Genomic DNA, 19,938 nt, shown 5'->3' with positions numbered 1-19,938 from the left:
CATCTTTATCACCAGTGTTTGGAATTCTGCATCTGTTAGGTTGTCTATCTCCTCATCTGTTAGGTTGGCTATTTCCTCGTCGCTTAGTTCTCCCACTGGAACCTTGATCTGTTCCCCCTTTTGGGCCATACTTCTCTGTCTCCTCATTCTGACAGGCTCCTGTGTTTGTTTGCCTCCACATCCCAGGTAGAGCTGTTGCTCCTGTTACGTTGTAAGTGGCAGAGCCTTAGGGATTCGTCAGTACAGGACAACCTGTTTCACCACGTTGTGGTGCTGTATGTGGGGGAGGGGTCTGAGAGGGAACAATGCCACCTGCCCAGCACTTGCCCCTTTTCCAGGCACCTCCCCCACTTCCACACTGGACTGGTGCCCCTCTAGCTGCTGCCCTGGTCATTGTTCTCAGAGTGGGTGGGTCTGTGGGTGTTCTAGGACCGTGGGGGCCCTTTAAACAAGCGGACTCTGCTGAGAGACTGGCAGTTTCTTCCTCCGCCCCAATCCCCAGGTCTGCACAGTCAGAAGCGATGAGGCTTGATTTTCCCTGGTGCTGGGACCGTGAGCTGCAAGGTATGGTGAGGAGCTGGGAACGCTCCCCAGGTGTCCCTCCTGACTTTTTAAAATGTGTGACTGCACTTTCTGCCAGCCTGCTGCTGCCATAGCTGCTGCCGCCACCATACCGCATCCTCTCCACCCCGGCTCCGCCCCCCCTATCTGTCTGGATTCTTTATAGCTTTGAACTTCCATGCAGTTTGATTTTCTGGAACTTCTGGTTGTTTCTAGTTTTGAGGTAGTAGTACAGTGTTCCTTCTTAGTTGTGGAGGGAGATGCAGCGTGTCTGTCTATGCCTCCATCTTGGCCCGAGAGAGGTTGTTTTTTTTGTTTTTTTGTTTTTTTTAAGGCACCAGAAGTGATGCTTTATAACTTTCTAAATTCTTTTTTATTTTTACTTTTAATTTTATTTTTCAATTACAGCTTACTTTCAATGTTATTCCGTATTGGTTCCAGGTGTACAGCATAGTAAGGAGGTTCTTATATAAAATGACCATCCTATTTAAATGAGCAATCTATAGTTACCATAGTTTCAATTATCACCTGATTTAAAACTGCAGTCACAACCTTTCACCCCTGGTAACTCTGGATCTCTGAACCTGCTTTATTTTTCTTCACAGTCAATGGAACATCTCTAACTTTATTATTTGTTCCTCATCACTGAATATATTTATATGAAGGTAGAGATTTTTTTCCTTTTTAAAAAATTTCCTGTCCACATGTATCTCCTCCCCTCTCCTCACTGTTATAGCCCTGATATCTAGACCAGTGCCTGGCAAGTAAGGGGCACTGAATAAATATTTGTTGTAAAAAAATGAACAAATCCTGTGTGACAAATTGGTTGAGTAGACTGTAAAATAACAGTGTTAAATTTTTACTAATTTATTGAAGTAAATATTCAAATATTTAAATTATATAATTTACTGATTTTTTTGCAAAGACACCTGCCCATGAAAACATTACCATTATCAACATGTTGAACATTACTAAACTGACCTTGCATGCCTAGGATAAATTATAATTTTCCATATTTTTACTATAATTTTAAACATATAAGTATATACTATATTAATAACAAAGAAATGAAATATGATAATTTGCACCCTTAATATTTCTAGTTAAAAAATAAGAGAAGGAAAGAAAAGGAAGGAAGATAATTATAATGATAATGATCTTAGTTGAGGGAATTTTCAGTTGTTGGTGAATTAGATCCCTACTTTAATATTAATAAGAATGCTGTAATAACTTGCTGATCAGAGGAGAGTTAAAGATTTTCAAAGTGAAGAAATATGAAAGAATTTTAGAAGTAGGTTTGTGTTCTTAATTTCATAATGCTTCTTTTTTTTTAAAATTTAGAATAAAAACATAATAGATTGCTTTTTCCATTGATTTGGATCTAGGAAAATTAGCAGAAAATTCAGGGAGCTATCTAAACCCTTTTTACTAACAAAAAATCAATTTATTATTAATTATATTATCATTAAAAATCAAATAAAAACTATTCAATTCATTTATGCATAATAATTTTAATGTTAACAGAAATAAAAACAAAAATTTTACAAGCTATAACATCAGTTTCTCTATTGTAAGACATATTACAAGCAATTATTAAAAAGATATATCAATTGTTTAAACATTTCTTAATACTTAATTGGAACACTCAATGTAATCAAAGTGAAACTGAATTTCATGTCCCACCTTCATGTCTTCACATCAAGGCTCACTTCAGACCTTCCTGTCCAATATTAATTACTATAAGTGCAATTATTTTGACTTCAATTGAACTAGTGTTTCTGTGTATTTCCTGTGTGGTACTACTTTTAGACTAATAAGTTTTCCACTGTAATCATTTGTTTTATGAATCAGAAATGTTTAAAAATATTTCAAATGATAAATGTTGAAATAATAAGGCTACAGGAAATACACATATGACAAATAAATAATCCTGCTGATGCTACTAAAATAATACTTTTGTGTTTGAAGAGTTCAGATCTATTAAGGCTTCGGAACCTGCTTATTTGTATACTCAGAAGATCCGAAGACCATTCGTTCCAAAGTGAACCTGGATACCCCATGAAAAGGTCCATCTGTATTACGTCCAACTATACTTCCATGTTCAAAAATGAATATAGTTAAACCAAAATAAAATCTAACAGTGTCTTTCTACTTTTGACTTTAGAATGTATTTTTCTAATGGAAACTATCCAAGTTGTTATCTCAATTAGATGAATTCATTCACAAATCTCATATTTACTAAAATCCAACAGGATGATTGAGGGGGTAAGAGAAATCTACATGCTCTCTGAGTGAAAGGTGAATTCTTCTACTGCCCAGCTACGTAATATTTCAAGGGTTACAGTACTTTGATGAATTTATAAATCTATTACTTCACCTCGTTTTTTCCTACCTTTAAACATTTCATAGATAATACTGATATTTCACATTCCACCTTGAAAGGCTTTAAGCATATTTCCTGAGAAAATATTTATAGTTATACACCAGAGAGGATGATGAAAGGCTTAAAGTAATTCAACCCTTCGGGTGGCTCAGGTCTCCCGTTATTTCTTTAGTGAAGGAGCATTCTGTTTTCCCGAGTGCCACTGTGTTTGCACTTCCACAAGTCAGAGTTCGGTTTTGCTCATAGAATCATAAACTCCACATACACACATGAATGCATGTATCAGAACTTAAGCACACTTCACAGAGCACTAGACATATGATTTTAATTCATGAATTCAAATTCTTCCTGGCTGCAGACAGCAGTCACTGCTCCTCTGAACTCATTATACATAAATTTTTTGGAGGTATGAGCTGACAACATTACTTAGATACTATAATGACTATTGAAAAGAAAATTAGTCACCAAGGCAGAGTCACAAAGTGCACTCCTTTGTACTTATATGTGGGTTGGGGGATGCCGTTAGCAGCCAATTTTCAATCCCAACTGGAGAACAGTGGTTTCCTAAGGTGTGAGGTAGCCATGATTCTCAATTTGGGAGGGTCATGTGTGCTGGAGAATTAACTAAAAAGAATCTTCCCCTGCCCATAATTCAAGAGAATAACTCTTCCACTAACAATGGTCAGAAGATGAACTTAAATCATGGTAAGATATTTTTATTATTCTAAAGTCAACTTTAAATATAATATTTATTCATACACATAAAAACTCTTCTTTGTATTTATATAAATAAAAACCACTATCAAAAGGTTAAAGTTGACAACCGTAAACCACTCCCTTCAGCAAAAACCTGCAAAAAAGATTCAGATTTTTAAAACTTAAAGACAGAATTCATCTTCCATAATGGTAAAACACCTGCTTTTGTTACCCATTTATTAAGTTTAGAAGAAAGGTTTTCTTCCCTCGAATGTATATTTGTTTGATTTCCTGGAATGTCATCTTCCTGCAAGGCTACCGATGTATAATGAATTCCATTAAATACTGGCATTGAGCCACTTTTAGACTGTGTTTCAAGGAATAAATAAGACCCACACGGTGACCTTTCTCACTCGATCTTCAGCCGGCCAGCTCATTTCCGGAGCCTAGCCAACATCACGTAGGGGGCACTGTCTTCAGTCTTCAGCTCTCTGTGGAACAGACCACACAGTCATCAAGATCAAGCGCATTAACCTGTGGAATTACCATCTCCACTACCCTGTGTACCGCCACATCAGAACCAATGGCTTTCAGCTAAGGAACAGCGGTTAATTGATGGGTTGTAATTCCCCATGAAATGAAGGACAATCACATTGTGGGAGCATTAAACTTATATAAATTCACTGAGTTGTACTAGGACAAGAGTGAGGAAATGTCAGGGGACGTGAGTGTTAGAGTCTGTATCCGGCACTCCACTCGGTGCAGACGCCGTGCACCAGAGTGACTTGGGCATGGAAAGACATCAGTGTCCCCTCAGGGCATTTCAGTTCTGTGGGTTTTGCAAAGCCTGACCTTCTCTGCTCACCACGCGAAAGTGCATACACACATATGTATATATATGTGTGTTTTGTTGTTGTCATGGTCTAACATGACTCTTAATATCCAGCAACCCCAAACATCTGTATATTCTAATGCTTAAGGAAAAGAAAAAAAAACTTTATTTTTTTGTACTTACTGTGAGAGGTAGCATGGAAATGTATTTTATGGGTGACTTAAGAGATTTGCCTAGATTAATTTTTAAATGTACTTTTTCTTTTGCCTTAATGGCTACTTTTAAACTCCAATATCTCCTTAGAGTTATAATTCCACTGTATGTTGGTGAATCCAGACTTACCAAACCATACTACCACTTACATGCTGAAAGCGGCCAAGTAATCACATTCCATTTTGCAAATGTGAGACCTACTATTGAGATAGGGTATATGGTGAAATGGCAGTAACTAATGAGGGCGACAAGGACTGCCATGGAGATAGCAAGACCAACTCCTAAAGGACTTATGGCTGAGAACCTGCAGAAAACTAGCTCAGTTCCACGTGGTGAGTAGTTTCACCTTGTAGCAACCCCCAGCCTCATGGTACACTATCATAACACATCAGCCTGCTACACTGCACACCCTGGACTGCCATAATCAGAAACAGAAATCCAGTATAAGAACACAACATGGCCAATGAGGCTCTTCCAAGAAGTCTCCATCCTGGAAAAATCCTGAATTCCCCTGCCTTATTCAATCTACCTTTTGATTAAATGAGCCTCAATAAAAGAAGTAAGCCCTTCCTACGTGGGAGGGGCTGCTCTGCCTGCGGAGCAGCCTTCTCTCTGTCCTGCTTCGCTAATAAACTTTCTTCCACTTTTAGCTCAATGCTTAATAAACTTTCACTTTAAACTATGACTTGAATTTGATTTTTTTCCTGCGTGAAGCCAAAAACACACAGTGGATCATGGACCCTTGGCTCCCCCAGCCCCCAAGAACACCTGCATTACCATCATATCACTAACACTGCAATTATTATCAAAAATCCTAAAACAAAGGGCTTATTCAGTCCAGTTTCCCTATTTCAATTAGAAAATGTTTCCATGAGACCTTTCCCAAGTCACAGGAAGAAATTAAATCTTTAAAACTGGAAGACCTTTAACTATTAATTAACTGCAGCTGCTACAGAATTGGCGGTAGACGTCACTCTCTCCCACACACCCCTCTGTTCCGGCAGCTTTCACTACTGCAGCCTCAGCACTCACAGCTGGAGTAGTTACAATAAGGAGACACCCAAATGCTGGCTAGCTCCGTTCCCTCCAGGGTGAAAACAGTGGATGTTGGCCACACCACCCCAAGGGGCATGAATGGTATCTCGTGTGGATAGAAAAGGGACCACATACGCAGCCTGGCAAGCTCAGAGGAGGCTGGCATGGTGGCCTTACAAACTCAGAGACTGAAAGTAACCACATAGGATGATGTGAATGGTGTGAAGTTAAAACTTTTTATTACAACTAAAAGTGAGTCATGGCAGGTAGTCATGTCCCAGACCAGTATCTTCCGCGACAAAGGTCAATCGTTACCTTCACTGAGCCTGGCTATTGTCTTTTTGCCTCTATAGTAACATGCCTTTGGAATGGCAAGGTCATTTCCTTCTTCCAGACCCCTCAGGGCACAATTTCCCATCAGAGCAGAGCATGGAACCCTTCATTGTTCTCTTGTTCTCCTGCATACCGGCTCTTTGTGCTCTAAATGTTCATTGTTAACTATCCTGAGCCCACCAATGTAAAAGAAGGATTTGTCTCTTTGTCTTATTCTTCACTCAATATCAGAGATTTCCCGCTTTGCTTTTCTCCAGCCTCCCTAATCTACCACTGATGGATTTCCTGTAACCTCTTCCCTTACAAGCTGTAAAACTGCCGTTCTCTGGAGCCTTTTCTCAGCCCATTGAGGTTTTGCTTGTCAGTTTGGCTCAAACAAACTCATAAGAATTCTCTATAGTTTTGGAGGTTTCTTACGTCGACACTGGTTAGGAAACAAAAAATGGACCAGCCTCCTTTCCCTCGGAAAGTCCTGTTTGCCTTTTTTCTTCTAAACTCTTCACCCTGCCTGCCCCCCTGAAGTGACTCCCTCTCTCGCTGCTTCTGAAATGTGAGCATTTCACTGCCTCCTTTAACACTGCTGGGGGTAGTTTCTTTTCTTTATCAGAAGTTGCAGGGAGAGTGACCAGAGAGTTGAGAATGTAGCACCTGGGGCCCAAGGATTTTAGAGGACTTGTTCATGCGGGTTTCTTCTCCAGTCTGTAACTACATGTGGGTCATTAGCAAAGGGAGGCACACTTGTCGCAGGGGCTGTGAAGAGGGAGCTGCATCAGCCTGAATTCTTGGCCTGACACCAATCGTAGGGGCTGATTCCCCAGCACAGTCTGGGGCCAAAGAGAATTTCAGAAAACGGGCTTCTGCCCTCAGGGACTGGATGGGGAAATTCAAAAGCTGCTAGAACAGAACGTTTTCCCTCACTTTTTAAGGGATCCTGTAATTACAGGCTATGTTTTCTTTTTAAGCGAGACTTTCACAGGGTATTATGGAGAGGAGATTTGAGCCCAGAAGATTTTTTTTTTCGCTGTGACTTGTCACTTTGGATTGTGTCAACACTAGAAAGTGACTGATGGTTTCAACTATCACTTCCACTGCTTTAGCAGGTCACTATCGTTACTTAATTTGCTCATGATTAGTAGTTATTGAAGGCACTCGTCCTTAGCAATGCAGGAAATAAAGTGAAATACAAGAAACTATTCCTGCCCCCTTGGCATTTACAATCCTTTTGATTTGAGGTACAGACAGGGATGTTTAAGTAAATATATGCAATTCATGATTAAAATACTCATCAATGGCACAGAACATATGAGCCGTGGAGGGACAACGACAACAGAGGAGATGGTCTGTTTTGTCCGAAGAAAGTGCTGAAGCCCAAACTGGGCTTGTTTTACAGCAAAGAGGAGGAAAAAACATATAAAAGATATCTAAATTTATTAATTCATTTATTCAGTAAGATTTATGTTTGGCTTTGAGGATTCAGTAGTGAACAAGATTAACTCAGTTCCAACTCTCAAAAAACTGAGGAACAGACAATAAACAGACGATTACCTAAGACTGAGTACATTGGAATCTTTCTCCAGCGGGATTCACGCATGTTCACAGAGGTGTGAAGGTAAATGGGGAGAGAAGAAAGACTTTACCTCGTAGCGACGGCCTTAGATACCATTGTCCTAGGAGTTTCAGACCAACGTGCCACCTTGGTTTTTAGTTCTTTATTCTAAAGTTGAAGAAAAAAAATGTGCAGAGATCACATATCTAGCACATTTATCAGCCCAACAAGCTTTGTGTTTCTGATCAACCCTACATCACTCCTTGGCAGCAGGTGTGTTGTTCCAGTCATTCTATCAGAACACAGAATGTAGCCAGCCCAGCGTCACTAATATCTGTGAAATTACACTCACTAGCTGTGTGACCTCATTCAGCTACCTAACCTCTCTGTGCTTAATTTCTTCATCTGTGTAACAGATATAATCATAGTCTCTTCTTCACATGTTCTGAAATGAGATAAAAATATGTAAAGAACTCAGCTCAGTGTCTGGCTGCATTTTAAGACTCAAAGGCAGTTGGTTATGAACCATGCTGAGTGATTGCCCTGATGGTATGTTTGCATGATTTTCTTATTCTATTTGCTTATTTCTATTTCCTATTTGTATAGAATGAATGAATATGTTATCTATGCAAAAAATAATACAAGAAAAAATATGTTATCAACTAATATTTGCCAAAAGGCCACTAAGTAAGAAACCTGTGAAGAAATGCCTTTAAAGACACTTCTTAGAAGGAAGAGGCACTCAGGTGATGTGGGTCACATCATCTGAGGCCTCCAGTGTCCACTGGCCAGCCCCTCCTGGGCACCAGAGCGGACACTAGCTTTGAGCCAACTATTTCCACAATCACCACATTTTCAGCTGGACAGAATTATGAGCATCGCCTTTATCAAGGGAACAGGCCCATATACGCTACTGAAGGTGAGACTCTAAGGAAAGACTGAGGCTGGAAGAGTTAAGCTTCCAGAATAAAGAGAACAGTGTCATCTGGGAAGGTAGAAGTGGTAGAAGAGGGCAATGGTCACCCAATTTAAGATGTAAAAGTATTTACAGACTCTCTCTGTTCTTATGATTTTTTTCCCCTGACAGGGGACATGCAAAGAACGTGGTGGTGGAAGGAATGGTGTGGGGTGTGCTGGGAACCTGCTTGTGGAGCCCCTCTCCGATCCATCCCGGGGAGCTTCAAGCTCCCAAAGATGACGAGGCCTGCAGTAGAAGTCAGAGCATCTCTGTACTCCACCGGACAGGAAAACTTGGAGGCCATAGCACACAGGAAGTCGAAATATTGAGGGCTAACGTAGAAAGGTTGCCCAGGTCTAGGCAGTCAGTGACCAGTCATTTGACAAAGGCAGGAGGGGTAGCCCTCAGCAGGAAGTCAAGCAGAGGCAGCTGTGGGGTCCACAGGTACCCCAACCTCAGTGTGGGCTTTGCTGCCCTTCCTGGGAGGCAAGCCCTGCCGGCCCCGGAGGGCAGCAGAAAGACTAAAAAGGGCTTCTCCCATTAAGGGGGAAGAGTGAGCAGAGAGAAAAACACGTCTCATCCCAGTAAATTATAATTTTACGCTAAGTTTTAAAATGCTGAAAAATAAGAAAATAACAAGAGGCTTCTTGAAGCGAGCGAGCTTGGAAACCAGATAGATGTGGATGGAGGAAGAGGAAGAGAGAGGACACCTCAGGGGGAAAAGAAATAAAGGTTGGGGACAGCAAACGGTTTATCTGACTAGAGCTAAATTCACACAAGAGTGGCTTTGACCAAGCTTCTGATTCTAGTCTATATCATCTGTCTCCCCAATATAGCAAGTATTCTGAAAAAATTGGAATGACTTTTAACAATTATTTATTAATATTTAATATTAATAATTCAATAATATCATAAAATGTTTAATACTTGATACTTTAATAATGATTAAGAAAGAGCACCTTTCCCCAAAGCTATAATTCTTATGCATACAAGACACACTCACAAAAAGACACTCATGTATAAACACAGACATGTACATACACTCACAGATAAACACTCAGACAGGTCACACACAATCATTCACAACACACATCCACACATCATTCACATACAGATACACTCAGTGTCACAATGGCATATCATGTGCAAGCACAGGCTGACAGATACACTCACCACACACACACACATATAGTCACATTCACACTGAAATACACAACAGATTCTCTCCTTACCTGGGCTTCAAGTGTATTAACTTTTTCTTTCAGACTTTCAATTCTCTTATCTTGTTCTTTTAAATTATTTTTTAATCCTTCCATCTAGGAATTAGAAAACACAGTTGGAAAAATCTTGTCAGACAAAAGGGAATAGTTACTTAAGTCAGAAATTGTACAGGTTTCTGTGGTCAAATAATGTTCATCCAATAAAAGAAATTAAATCCCAAAGCATTAGGAGACTTAGCAGGCCAAAAAGAATAGCAGAACAAATTGGCACCTGGGGATGAGAGCGCACAGACTGTGCCGTTAAACAGTTTAATCTTTGAGAAACCTGCTGAGACCAAATTCAGCAGGCGTGCCTCTGTGCAAAGCAGCATTGCTCATCCTTTTATGTCTTAGCCACATACCATGTTCATCCTGCAGACGCAAAGGCCAAGGGACAAGATATAAGGCCACTGCCTTGCAGGGGAAGCAACCCGAGGCAGAGAGCTGGTCAACCAGTGGCACGAGGCGGTGAGCCTGCTTTGCTTGGGAAGAAAAGCCTCAGCCAAGAGGCAACGTGGAGCTGGGGAAGTGGATGAAGTTCAGAATGGTGCAGGAAGAGAGGAAATAGGTAGATTCTATCGCCAACTCTGCCACTCCCAGCTCTGTCTTTTAACTACAGCGGCCTCGGTTTTCTCATCCGTCAAATGCGAACATGGGATGGCCCTATGTCCTTTCGGGCTCTGAAGTGCCATGAGTCAATTCTCTCGGTGAGGTTCTAACCAAGCAAGCACAAATGCTACCTTTATGTCAGGAAGATAGCCGAGCTATTTAGAAAGACTCGTTTTGGAAATAATTAGGCAGTAAAAACAAAAAACAAAAAAATATGAATGACAGTATGATTTTAAGTCTAAAGCAGAACTCCCCAAACCAGATGGACACATATCTTGAAGTAAACAGTTGGAGTATACAATCCGCCATTTATCTGGCTGTTACTAAGTGACGTCTTATCTTTCACTTGCCAGGATGTTCCTAGGAAGAAGGGCCAAAGGACACCCCTGTCCTAATACTCCTCATCAGGAAATTTACATGAAGCTGATCAAGAAACTTAAGGAAAGGCTGAGTTTCCAAATCTACAAAATCTTCTCAAGAACAGTGTACATTTTCTGGCTCAGGACACTGTTTAAAATCACTGAGACCTCTAAAGAGCAGTTCAACACGATTTCCCCAATGTCTGTACTGAGAACACTCCAGCTGTTAGTATCCAGACAGAAGGCAGTGTTGGAAACAGAGTCCTGTTGGATGGGAATAAAAAGGAACTGTCTGCAGGAAGAAGAACCTCGCTGCTTGTGAAGCCCAGGCAAGCCGCTTGTAGTTAGTCTTCTCACTGTAAACACACCATCTACCAGAGAAGCGTGCTAGAGCAGTAACCTGACCTCCTGGATGACTCCCCGCAGGTTCTGGTGTTGTGAGTGAATCATGAACTGCAGGTGAGAGATCTGGTTCTGGAGGAGGGAAATCTCCGTCTGAAGATCCTGGCAACTGGAAATGCAAAGGGAAAAAGAGAGTAAAACATTCACTAATGCATCATATGCTGTTTTTTGTTTATTTATTTGTTTCGTTTTTACAGCTGTGCTGCCAGGGTCTGCTCACTCGCTTCCCTGCGACTGGGCATCACATGCCACACAAGACACAATGAGGATAAATAGCCACAGGCAGCCTCTGATCAGCTCAGATACAACCTTGAATGCGAACATCAATTCAAGTCAAATGCTCCTTTCTGGCTACTTGTGACTGTCCTTCAGCCAGCAGGTAGTTGAGCCAAATTTTACTGAGTCAGGTGAAACACCTGCATATCTGATCTGTCTTGTTTCTGGACACCCACAGACCTAGCACCCATCAGAATGCACAGACGGTTAGAACATGGGGTCGGGAGTGGAGCCCTTACATGTATATTAGAAACCAATGATATGTTATGAGCCTGTGTTTGTCCTTTTCTTTCTTTCTTTCTTTCTTTATTTTTTGGCTTCCTTTGGTCATTCTGCTGCTACCTCTATTCGGACAAGGGAAAAAAATTCCAGATAGTATTTTCAGTCCTCATCAACCATTGTGAAAACAGAGGGGTGAAGTTTGAATTTAGATTATTCATACATTCCTAAAGCTCTATTTATGTAACTAAAATTTATTATACAGCTTTTGACTATTTCTCTTTTTGCCAATATTATTTGAGTTATGAGGCAACGTGCATTGTGGCAAGACCACCAAACCTGGGAACATTGAGATTTTCAAGTCACACACCTTTCTAAGCTTCAGTATAACGTATAATAATTCCTACTTCTTCTACTTTACAAGATTGTAGTATAGAGACCTAAAAGGTTAAGTGAATGTACTTTTGGAAAATGAGCTCTTTACAAAGTAATATATTAATATTACTTTCACTTATGAAGGTTTTACAATCAGTCGCCAACATCCAACGCAATCACAGCTCCGATTTCCATAGCCTCTCCAATACTACAAAGGTCATGGCCATTCACGTGACTCTACAGACCACGTTCTCATTAGAAAAAAAAAGTTTCCATGTGTCTCACATCATGTACTAAAAATTGCTTCCCAAACTTAATATGCATTGGAGGATCTTGTGAAAGCATCAGGGACCTTGTTAAAATGCACATCCTGACCCAGGAGGCAGGGGGAGGGCTTGAGAGTCCGCATTGCCAACACGCTCCAGGTGTTGCCAATGACTTCGCTGGTCCGCAGGCCACGCCTTCAGTGCTTTGAGTGGCACAGCACTACACCACAAAGGTCGCCTCAACAGCGTTCAGTAACTAACATAGTCAACTTGCAATATCCAAGACAGTCTTTTAATTTTTTCTTTTGGTTTTGCATGAGAAAGCTTTTAAAAGAATTTGTCTTACTGTAGAAAAAAAATTAATTTCTATAAAACCATAGACCTCCTTGCATGAGTACAAATGATCTACGGTAGCCATTACTATTTATCCTATGAAATTAAATAATTCACACTATAAAAATACTGTACAATTACACAACATATACGTCACAAAATACATGTAAGATGTAGTTATTATTGATCACAGCATAAAAACTTAAAACAATCTAATGATCATCAGCATAAAACTGATTAAGCAAATTATGCTATGCTTATGCCACTTTTATTTTACATATACCTATATATCACCGAGACCCCTGGCTGGTTTAGCTCAGTGGATTGAGCGTCGGCCTGCGAGCTAAGTGTCGCTGGTTCGATCTTCCAGTCAGGGTACATCAGAGAAGGAAAACTCTGACTCCAAAAAACCTCCGCTGCCTTGCGGCATACCTCTTCAGGGGAAAGGCTAAGGGAGTAAACCCCGACAGAAAATCCGGAGCCGGAGTCCCTAAGGCGGTTTGACGTTGTAGTCAACACCAGCAACTCCTGCGGCGCACCTGAAGCCAAGCTGTATCGACTCTGTCTTTCCCTTGGACCCTTCAGCTGCGAAGAGAGGGGGGTCTGCTGCATGGGCAACAGCAGACCCTCCATATTACCCTGCCCAGGCTCTGTAGCTTCAGCGTCATCGCAAGATGTCGATTCAACACGGGAGGAGACAGATACCGTGTCACTCCCGAGTCGGACTGCACAGCCATTCTCGGCGGTGCAGATAGACTCTTGAGAAGCTACACCATCGTCTCTCAAGACGGACGGCTGCCGACGATATATCACCGAGGTAGGCCAACAGACTTAATTTATATCTAAGAAGGGTCTTTTCACAAATGGTACTGAAACTACTGGATATTCCATGTGAAAAGAAAGGAAAAGAAAACTGACCTTTTCCTCAACACATAATAAAGAAAAATTCCATGTAGACTGTGAATACAATTGAGGATGCCAAGACTTTCAGAAGATAATGTAGAAGAGCATCTTCATGAATTTGGAATAGAGAAAGATTTTTTTAAAATAGAACTAAAACAGTGGTAACCACAAAGGGAAATACTGGTAAGTATGACTAGACAAAATTAAAAACTTCTAGTCATCAAATAAGGAAGAATGGGAGAACCTCAGAATATTGGTAACACAAATGAGTAATAAAGGTGTGGTATCCAGAATATATAAGGAACATCTATAAATCAACAGAACAGGCATCCCAGTCGAAAAATTAGGAAGCGACTTGAAGAAGCACTTCATGAAAAAGATGACTTGAAGAACTAAGGATCAAAATGGCACAGAAAGCCAACAGAAATGTGACCCATTGCGGGTGCCCAGATTAGACATGGCTCCAGTGAGGAGGGGAAAGAAGAAAAGAGCAGTCGGACGCAGAACATTACCGGGAAATAATGAGGCAGGCCAGCTTTGAAAATTCACAAAATGTCCATAACTTCATAAATCGATTAAAAAAAATAAAAATTTCAAAGAAGTGTTAAAGGCAAGTGTTCAGAATGATCTCACTGTGTCCGGTGATGACACAGAACTCTAGGACCAAAGGGAAAAAAATGGCTTTAGAAGGATGGTGGGGCTGTGGGGGGGGAGAGGTAGATGTCATACTCCTCCAAATACAAAGCTCAGGAAATTTCCCTGTGTATTCCATGAGACGATTACCATAAAAGTCACCCTAGATAAATAAAAACCTCAAATAGGTTTCAAGAGGGAAGAGAAATATTTGCAGAAGCACTCTTGAAAACATGGGACTTTCTGACTTACCTGCATTAGTAAACTAGACAGGGACTAGAGGAAGTTGCAGGAAATCTCTCTTAGGATGGTTTAATAAATATGAAACCTAGTCATCCAGTTAGGGCCTCTGAATATGGGAATATATCTCAATAAGCTGCCATTAGAACTCCCCTTAATCTTTGTTATTTATCTCTTAGTGAAAGCACTCAGTCCTAATAAAGAAGTCTTAAAGCAAAACAGCAGGCAGACATTCTGACAAGAAAGCCAGGCCTGGAAGAGAATAAGCCCTTATAACAAAGGTCTGTATCTAGGATTCATGCTTTGGCTCCCAATATAAATATAAAGCAAAAGTTGAAATTAAAATAGAACCAAAAAACATCTTCTTCTGGGAAGATGTAAAAGATGGAGTTTTGCCTATTATTTCCATTAGCATGGAGAGTATATATAAATAAACTCAAGGAGACTCTGGAAAGTGGCGAGGAGAAGGGAGCCTAGACTGGGACCTTAGAGTCCAAGAACAATACAATGGTGACTTCCTCAAGTTTTTTGCTTCATATTTCCAAGACTTGGAGCTGAAAAAGTCTAAAGCCTGGATATGCCGATGGGAGCAGACAAAAAAATGGTTCTCCCTCATTCCACAGCAAAAGAGGAAAATCTTGGTCCTGCCAAGGAAGGATTGAGGTGTAGGCGAAAGTCACAAGCCCTCTGCCTGGGGGGCCTGCAAGACCCCCACTCCGACCCCCCACCCAGGTGTCCTGTGACTTCAGCTTGCAAGAACTTGCAAACGAGTCTTGCTGGCACCAGCAGCTGCATGCAGCTCCTGGTGGCTGAGTCACGAAATCCAGGGAACAAAGAGGCCTGAAGACCTCAGCCTCCTTTCCCAGAGTGATAACATTGGATGTGGTGCAGACCCTTGGACCCTTACTCGCACATGATTTTGGGGGGCCGGTTTACAAGTCCCTGAGAACAAAGAAGCTTGAAAATTAGTGTCTCCTCTCCCCTAGCGACTATACCAAATGTGGAACAGATCCTTGTCACTTATTACCTTTGTAATTTATAGATAAAAAGTAGTTTAATATTGTAGGCCTAATTGCTTAATGTCTAACCTGTCCGCAGAAGCTATGCTGCTCCATAATCACGTAAGGAATTTACATGTATACCCTATTGATTCTATTTTTTGAAATCCTAATAGAAGGATGGTAAGGCTTCTCGCTCTTTGCTGACTGCCAGAGCATGCGGCAGCCCCCCGTTCGTTTTATCATTCTGCTTGCTAGAATTATCTCCGCATCCCCGACCATATTCAACACTACATTGAAGGTCCTCTCTTAATTCAGCATTCAGGGAGAGTGAATATGGTACCATTTCTGATATTCTTCCTGTTAGATTCCTTAAGAGCTCAAGAAAGAAAGTCGATCCTATCTTTAACTTGGAGAAATGTGAAAATACAGAGCTTTACCTTTAACTAGTAATATGGGATGATCACAGGGTCTGTACTTGGCAAAAATCATACCCTCAATCTCCCTGCTGGCCAGTGTCAGCCAAAGACTTGATCAAAGGAGACTGAGTTCATGGAAGATGGTCTCTCCATCCATTTGTCAGAATACTTTACAATCTCTTTGGGTTATCTTACACAACCAGAGGGTAGCATTAGTGAGCCTGGCCACACTGCCCTTTCTTCCCCAGACTTTGACTGGTATCATGCTATCTTGTTTTAGAGATTTTCTGAGGTACAGCTTCTGCATGTACTATAAGGATTTAGTTGAAGACATTCTTCAGGGCTCTCTTTATGAGAATATCCTGGAAACTAATTTTTCTGGCCTTACAGATATATTTAAAAGAACTGGACTTCTTCCAAAGAACTGATTGGCTTTAATCATATGGATGTTGTAAACCACAAAACTAGTCATAATTTCCTCTTTGGATTGGCTGCTAGGAAATTTAAAATTGAGTCAGTGATTGATTTAGCAGGTATATAGCACCTCATGGTATAGTATTATGGGCCAGCCTCATTGTATACTTGTTCTTATCTTTTCTTGGCTTCTTCATCTAACTTGTTTTCTATTTAATGAATCATGTTCTATTTTATGGAGTTTTATTAAACAACATTAAATTTTCTTAGCACTCAGAGTACATAAACATAAATATAAAGGGTATGAATAGCATGAGGATGGCCATATTTATATAATCCTGGAATACAACCCTTCTATGTCTGCATAGAGTGCACTTATTAACAGGGGTTAATGCATTATGACATTTATAGGAATGAAAATTCCAGAAGAAATATAAAGGGCTAGGTACTGAGATACAAGAAGGCTGTAAAAGTAGCAAGGAAACTATGTGGTTGACCTAAGATGCTACTACTTCTGGGCACGTTATACATTACCCTGGCATTGGGAATATGACTAACCCTATATGGAATTTCCACTAGAGAGAGAAAAAATAGTGAGGTTGGTCACATCCTAGAGCTTCTGTGAAGCTATAAAAGAATCTTTACTAGAGTCTACAGGGACACAGATTGCCTGCTATTTAGGCTCTAAAGTTCATTGGTGCCTCATGGGGGCCTTCACTGAATGAGAGCGCCCAGTGGAAGAGGGGGAAACTGAGGAACACAGCCACAAGGTCAAGGTGAAAGAATAAGCTAAGTGTAGGTGTAGTTCTGTTCACATTTCAACAAAACTCAAGAATATATATTATATCACCCGTCAAAATCTTCCCCATTGCTATTTTCAGTGGTGGCACTAAATAGAGAGCTTGAGAGAGCCATCCAAGCTATCACAGGTAAACATACAATTTAAGGAACAACAATGTGTTTTGACATGCCAACTCAGCTTCAAGATTCCCTTTTCTGTTCTCTAAGGAATTGGCCATCCTTAAAAATATACATGGAGGAGCCAACACACTACTTATCTTTACAAGCATCAAATGTGTTTCCACAGAGGATAACTGTGACAAACACACAGAGGATCTGTGTGTTTGTCACACGGCAGAGAGAGAAATTGGAAAACAGCTTTCTACTCATAGTCATACAGGGGACAGAGGAAACTAGTCTGAGGAAGGTCTCCAGAAATGAAATAAAGAAGATGAAGTCTCTTCTATAGCAGAACAAGCCCAGGTGCTGCTGTGGCAATAATAGAGCCAAACTCCCAGCTCTCCGACTTCTGAGAGGCTGAGTAATCTTGACAAGTCACTTAGCAAATTTGAAGCTCTGTTCCCTTCCTGAAAGGTCGATGGAAGGATTAAATTAAATAAGGAACACAGAGTTACACTAGAAACGGAAAGGCACTATACATGTGCCAGTTAGTAGTGGTGGTAATCGTGAGGATAAGCATGATATATTATGATATATACACATTCATATGCAAGAAAGAAAGCTGTCATTTTCTTCTGAATTATAAAGGTTGAGTTATAGCATTTCCCAGAGATTTTTTTTAACATTAGAAATGTCAAGTTAGAACCTACTAAATCTTTTAATCGAAATGGCAGAATGAAGCGAACTGCAATTGGCGAAAGTGGTGACACCTGCCCAACCCACCTGCTGTGCCTCTGGGAGATTAAGTCACCTGCAGCCTCTGCTCAGGGAAGCGGCCCTAGGCTATTCCTCAACTGAGGAGAGGACACCCACAGGACTGGGCATGGGTACCTGCCACAGGTTATTGGTTGTTCAACAAGAGCAACCTACCCACTACAGGAAGGAGGAGGAGGCCAATCAGTTTCTTTCCCTGGAATTTGAAAAGAAAATACAGAAGATGCAAACCAGCTGGGGAAAACAGTGGGAAAGTTAATGATCACACAGGAAGAGCAAAAGAGGGATACTGCACGCACCCATGGCTGAATGGGAGCAACAAAATAATCTGGCTTCTAAAAACCACATTAGGTACCAAAGGGTGGCCTCCCGTGTTCCCAGAGGTACATCCTCTTCATGGCCACCTCTCTCCAAACTTTTCTTTTTAAAGATTTTATTTATTTATGTTTAGAGAGAGGGGAAGGGAGGGAGAAAGAAAGGAAGAGAAACATCGATTGGGTACCGGGGGACCTGACCCACAACCCGGGCACGTGCCCTGACTGGGAATTGAACCTGCGAACTTCTGGTTTGAAGGCCGGTGCTCAATCCACTGAGCCACACCAGCTAGGGCCACCTCTCTCCAATCTTAACCTAACAGAAATCACCTTCGTTTGTGGTAGCTCAACCAAGTCTCTACGACTTGAACCAAGAGTCTGATTCACATTGATTTCATTGTCTTGTTTCTTAGCAAAGTTAATACCAGCTCAGAAAAAGCAATAAGGTGAATACTTGTGATACTTACAAATCTACGAAAGTTGCAAGCCTGGATATTTGAATGCCATTCTGTAAACACAAAGCATCCACTTCCCTCCAGATATTTCTAAAACTTTTTGAGAATTCTTTATAACCACTGCTCATATATAACAGAACTGGAAGAATAGATCAGTTTGGCTTTCAAAATGGTTACAATTTTTTTTTGGCTCAAAGGCTAATGAAAACTCTATTATGAATTAAAAAATCATTTTTTAAAAGAAAAAAATTAAACTCAGACTGACTGGACTCTTAGGTGGAAGGCTCACTGTATCAGCCTGAAATTCGACAGCATGAAAGCTCTCTATTTAAGAAATAATAAATAAATAACATAAGCAAAAGATTTACTTATAATTAAGTTACAAACAATTTTAAAGACCCGTGGATGTCTTCCCCGGCATCGCGTTCACTCCCTGCAGTGCTATGGAACTCTCTCAGAGGTTCGCCTTTTGCGGCTACATGCTCACTCGGTCTTCAGAAGGATTGACCCACCCACCAGTTTCCCTGGAGCCCCAGTGAACTCCACCCCATCCTCCATGCCCCAGTAAGGAAGGGGAGGGGAGGTACACAACTGTTAATGCTAGGAATTCTCCCCATTCCTGTATTCACAGGCCTTCTGTTTCCTTAGAGGGTGGCAGCCTTCTGTCCACTGGCCAGCGGACCAGCAGAGAGAAAAGACACCAGGAACTGCTATTACTCAGGAGGTAGATTCACAAACCTTTTAGCACAGGTAGCGTTGGTTATGAGTTGCTGCAGCTTGTTTTTCAAAGACAGTTTTCTCTCTAGCAGCGTTCTCTTTTCCTAAAAGAAAATAAGATACAATTTTTGCTTATTCCTCTCTCTTTGCCTCTCTCCTCTCTCTCCCTTAATACGTGTGCATATGGGAAGGCATGCTTGCACACCGTTCACAAAAGATGCTTCTTGCAATAACAGAAATATGTTTCAAGCTAAAGAGGTAGCCTTATATGGAACGGTTACAACCGGCCCCAGTGAAGCGTGGTCAGGCACTTCCCTGTGTAGTTTCCAGGGAGCTCAATGTCAGCTTGGCCCTCTTCTCTCTCCTCACCTGCCCAGACGGCTCTTCCTCCAGCGCATTGCTGGCATGTAGCCTGCTCAGGAAAAGGTCTGCTCCCTTTCTCCACCCCACTCCAAATGCAAAGCCCTGCTCATCTCTCTCTCTCAGCCCTGGCTCTCTCACCACTACAGGGGCTTC

The 19,938-nt window shown here is 41.1% G+C and overlaps 1 protein-coding gene across 2 annotated transcripts in view; it reads right to left on the bottom strand.

The window, feature by feature from the left end:
* Positions 1-3,634: 3,634 nt before the first annotated feature.
* CCDC68 (coiled-coil domain containing 68) overlaps positions 3,635-19,938 on the bottom strand; it is a 42,492-nt gene continuing 26,188 nt past the window's right edge. For both annotated transcript variants that reach the window (XM_090285477.1, XM_090285478.1), the window contains exons 9-13: positions 19,444-19,526; positions 11,190-11,295; positions 9,790-9,873; positions 7,691-7,767; positions 3,635-4,131 (exon numbers count right to left, since the gene is read on the bottom strand). In XM_090285477.1, the coding sequence (XP_090141603.1) occupies positions 4,074-4,131; positions 7,691-7,767; positions 9,790-9,873; positions 11,190-11,295; positions 19,444-19,526 (408 nt within the window). In that variant the 3' untranslated portion in view covers positions 3,635-4,073. The remainder of the gene's footprint in view (positions 4,132-7,690; positions 7,768-9,789; positions 9,874-11,189; positions 11,296-19,443; positions 19,527-19,938) is intronic.

The sequence above is a fragment of the Furipterus horrens genome, unplaced genomic scaffold, assembly GCF_987537825.1.
Source record: "Furipterus horrens unplaced genomic scaffold, mFurHor1.1.pri manual_scaffold_8, whole genome shotgun sequence".
Taxonomy (NCBI): Eukaryota; Metazoa; Chordata; class Mammalia; order Chiroptera; family Furipteridae; genus Furipterus; species Furipterus horrens.
The sequence above is the reverse complement of the archived record's forward strand: the minus strand, read 5'-3'. Positions and strand labels throughout refer to the sequence as shown.